Source organism: Lingula anatina, chromosome 1, assembly GCF_051362555.1.
Source record: "Lingula anatina isolate TDL-2025a chromosome 1, LinAna3.0, whole genome shotgun sequence".
NCBI lineage: Eukaryota > Metazoa > Brachiopoda > Lingulata > Lingulida > Lingulidae > Lingula > Lingula anatina.
The window spans coordinates 59,917,051-59,921,407 of record NC_141767.1 but is presented as its reverse complement, the minus strand read 5'-3'; the positions used below and the strand labels follow the sequence as shown (position 1 = coordinate 59,921,407).

The 4,357-nt window shown below is 34.5% G+C and overlaps 1 protein-coding gene across 6 annotated transcripts; it reads right to left on the bottom strand.

Moving 5' to 3' along the window:
• Positions 1–144: 144 nt before the first annotated feature.
• On the bottom strand, positions 145–4,278 carry LOC106165044 (UDP-sugar transporter protein SLC35A5). 6 transcript variants are annotated; one of them, XM_013543124.2, is made up of 6 exons: positions 4,170–4,278; positions 2,795–2,952; positions 2,260–2,358; positions 1,609–1,742; positions 1,383–1,450; positions 145–1,181 (listed from the first exon to the last, which is right to left on the bottom strand). In XM_013543124.2, exons 2-6 carry the CDS (start codon positions 2,910–2,912, stop codon positions 356–358), a joined length of 1,245 nt encoding a protein of 414 aa, XP_013398578.2. In that variant the 5' UTR covers positions 2,913–2,952; positions 4,170–4,278; the 3' UTR covers positions 145–355. The 6 variants fall into 6 exon arrangements, with proteins under 6 accessions (XP_013398578.2, XP_013398577.2, XP_086852726.1 ...); XM_013543123.2 differs by having other exon boundaries at positions 4,157–4,277; XM_086996600.1 differs by having other exon boundaries at positions 4,175–4,248.
• Positions 4,279–4,357: the final 79 nt, after the last annotated feature.

The window sequence follows — 4,357 nt, the reverse complement described above, 5'->3', positions numbered from 1 at the left end:
GTCGGTTGTAGACATGGAAGTTATTAGAAAAATAAATGTAATGCATATTAACTTCTTTGGCAATTTGAGATAAACATTTCTGCAACTCAAATTTTACTTATTGTTGCTTTTTTTATATTGACTATAAGTAACAAACATCCAGCAAACGTTCCATGATATTTTATTGATGTTTAACACATTTACAGCAATGCACTTTTAGAATGTAAAGCAACAAACAACTTCACATACCTTTCATTGTTTTATAAAAATATTTTGATTTTTATATCATAAATAAAACTTATTTCTAAATTATAAAATTGTTTTCTACCTGAAATTAGGCCACTGTGCTTTCTCTAATTACTGTACTAGTTCACAATCAGGTCTCTGGATCATCAGATTCCACATTAAGTGGCTGCATTTCATATAAAGTGTGAGGCATTTTTGTGTGTTCACTTCTAGAAGTGAGGTTTTGAGGCAAATCATGAGAAGCCATATCACTAGTTTTGGAAAGATTATACACAAGTATTGAAAACAGCACAATAGGAGCAGTCAAAAAGAAGTCCAAATCTGGCTTAAAATCAAAGAAATAAATGGACATAACCACCATAACAACTGTTGTAATTTGGGCTGATAAAAGATAAAACATATTGTCTTTAAATTTCAGAATCAAAGCAATAGTCAATCCATAAATTGCAGTGATAAATATCACAGCCACAGAGTATTTGTTGTGTCCATAGAACAATCCACATGAGGCAACTTTCCTTCTATACACACCATGAACCAACACCGATAAAGAGTTAAATATCACACTAAATAAGTACAGCTTGCTATTCTGCACATATATACTTTCTTGCATCCCATTGCCTTCTTTGAATATTTTTTCATTATAAATATTTGCTAAGGAGGATATGACACACTGTACAAGTATAAGTAAATGCCCAGTATGAAAATGAAACTGGAGTCCTGCTTTCTGAATACTTTTAAGGTCAATGACAGGTTTGTCTTCTTTGGTCCCAGTTTCTGTGATTGAACTGATTTCAGCTTGGCACACAATATGACTGTTGACACTGGTGTTGGTGATCAGGTGATTAACAGCATGATGTTTTTGGTGATCCATGTTGTATCCAGATTTGTTGGATAATAGCACTATTGACAGGAATAATATCCCCAGGGAACACCATTGAACTCTAGACAGCTTTCTTCTGAAAATGAAAAGAAATACAAACACATAAATATAAAAAAATATTTATGAAATAATGCCTTTTTTTATTTCCAATATTTCTGTGTTAGATGATAAACTAGTATGCAAACATCCTTTATTGACTTCCTTATCCTTTTATTATAATAAGTGCCCTGGTAATTAATTATGACTTACAGCCTTTTGAACTTTTAATTTCACTTACTTTAAAACAATTCTGAATAAAACCGAAGTTGAAATAATTCCAAAATTCCACAGCAGCACTACCATGGCCTGTGAATAACAACATATTTTTTTTAATATTTTGAAAATGCATCAGTTTCAATACATAACATTTTAAAGACCTTAAAGTCAATCAACCACTTAAAAAAAGGTTTTAAAACATACTCATATTATCATATTTAAAAGAAAATAAATTCAAGTAATCATACCGGTTGAAAATATTTGATGATATAGAAAGCAATGAGGTTATCAATGAAGTAAAGCAGGCCTGGTATTGCCCACTTAACAAAACTAAGAACATCCTCTTTTCTGGAACATTGAATATCTCTCCAAGATCTTTCCTCTGAAAAATATATAAATTATTTAATTAATTTCAATGCCAATTCCACCTACATACCACAGCATCCAGTGTCATACATGTGTAAGACCACCAAATGTAGCATAAGAGTTTCTCTAAGGCCAATTGTTACAATTCACTTGTTCATTTGTTCAACACCTTTTTCTTTCTTTGCCTTCTTTTGTGTGTGTGTGTGTGTGTGTGTGTGTGTGGGGGGGGGGGGGGGGGGGGGTAGGGCAAAGAAGGGGCATATCTGCCACTTTTTGCCCTTTCCCCACCCCTATATCCCCCCCCCATGTCTTAAGATTCAACATTCTACAGGTGATATTTTTTCAAATAGATGTCTTTAACAATGACTTTCACAAAACCTTTCAAACTATAAACCTTAAAAGGTTAACAAAAAATTGGACCAATGAACTTTCAAACTCATGAATTTTCTGAAGGGCAGGACTCACCCTAATTAACCAACTGTCCAAATTAAGCATACCAAATGCCTTTTTGTCAGATTTGTCCAAGAACTTACCTTTCCAAAACAGTCTTATGGACAGGCCTGAGCAAACTACCAACTTAATGAACTCTGCTGCAACATTGACACTCACTGGGAGATATTCATATTTGCCCTCTTGAATAAAAAAATGATTGAATAAAACATTGTTAAGAGACCGAGGGTGCTTTCACAGAGATTAAGATCGATATAAAGATTAAGTTTTAGATCGACCTAACTCCCTGGGGGTTCACGCTAAATTGCAGTCAGCCAAGTGGGCACCATAGTTAATTACCCCCTTACAGCTTTTAGTAGGCGGGACAGACGCTTAAGCCGGCCAAGCTGACAGTAATCTAGTGAGACTCCCCACAGGGAAAGATCGATCTAAAAATCTATGGAAATGGGGTGCAAGTTTGCAGTGTTGTGCAGTGCATATCAACAAGAGAAAAGGGGATAACGTTAAAGATTACAAGGCTTCTGAAGGCAATTTCATGCTATAAATATTATAAAATAGTCATAAAAAGGCTATTTACACATTACTAAATTTCTTTGTAAGATAAATGAAAATATGCACCTTCATTTGCAGAGAATTTTATAAGCAACACTCTGCATGATCCTAGGGTAATGAACACCACCCCCAGTAGGAGTGTAATTAACTGAGATGTACTGCACAGCGTTTTTAGGCAAGTCATCCTCCATCAGTACATGGTGAATATAAGAGAATACATGCTACTGAAATAAAGAGAGAGAACATTTTTACTGAGTGACCATATCTTATTAAATAACAATTAATCAGATCAACTACAGCAATGTCAGAGAACAATTCCATTTTGGGTATGATAAATATTTATCCATAATATTATCACATTCCATCATCTATTGTATAACTTTTTTTTGTACTTAATAACCATGGCAGTGGTGTATCTGATTACAATAAAACTATCTCTCTGTGATCTGCTAGTACAAAGCATCAAGCAGGATCACATCCTGAGGCAGTGTAACAAATATCAATGCTGTTTGTTTCTATCTGTAGGACCCAGCATACAGTTTGATGGGTCCAAAGTCTTAATTAAACCTTGAACAGTAGCAGATTTTCTTCTTGCAAAAATTTTGCTGAGTGTGCAGTGAACTTGCACATACACTATATTCCAGCAACTACAGTGTATGACACATACAACTCACACATTTCAAAAAGGTGATGTTTAGTGCACTCTTAACTTACTAATAACAGAGTTTTGATGAGTGGACACAACTTTACAAAAAGCATCTCAATAAGCAGCAAAAATCTTTGGTTTCAATTTGGATTATGTTGAGTCAATTCAACTGACTGTCTCAGACTTTGTGTACTTGGTAATGTCATATTCTGCTTCATACTTACAGTACTGGGAGTACATGCATAAAATGTGGAGCAAAAATAGTACATGTATCACACTGAGGCAATGGCAATATATTTTATATTAAAAAAGATCTAAAAAAATTTTCTGTGGCTAAAACCACTAGCACTTTAAAAAGTACTTTGAAGCAGTGTGCAGGATTACTTTAAGTAGATCATAGTCACAGGTAAATAGAAATTAAATGATGATAAGGGGGTGCTCACATTTATCCAGAGCGCTGGCAGTTCCACTTGATGAGTTGTTTTGTGCCCTATTCCATTCATACAAAGTGATTAAAGCATGCTTAACGTTAAGACTACACTACGCCCAGTACAATCAAGGAAGTCTACTGCCTTGCAACCAATGAGCTCATTCGCCCTTACGAGTCCTTGGTACAACCGTTATTCTGTCTACTGAGTCTACACAGGGAATTATATCCGATATAATACAACTTATGTATGTGCTAGACCAGTGTATCGCAGGCCATGTTAGTAGACAGTGTAGTGTAGTATACCATAAAAAATTCTAAATAATCTATTAATCATATAAATAGTTATAATAACCTTAATAACATACTGTACATTCTAATTACACTGCCACGGAGCAGCTGTGATTGTTGAAAATTGCGAACACTTGCCGTCTGTTTTCGTTGTCGACACAAGATAAACCAGCCTTTGTGAAATGCGTTACCAAATACGAATCAGTTCATTTAAATATATCTTTACACGCTGTTATTTTTTTAAAATTTGTATCAATGATACGTG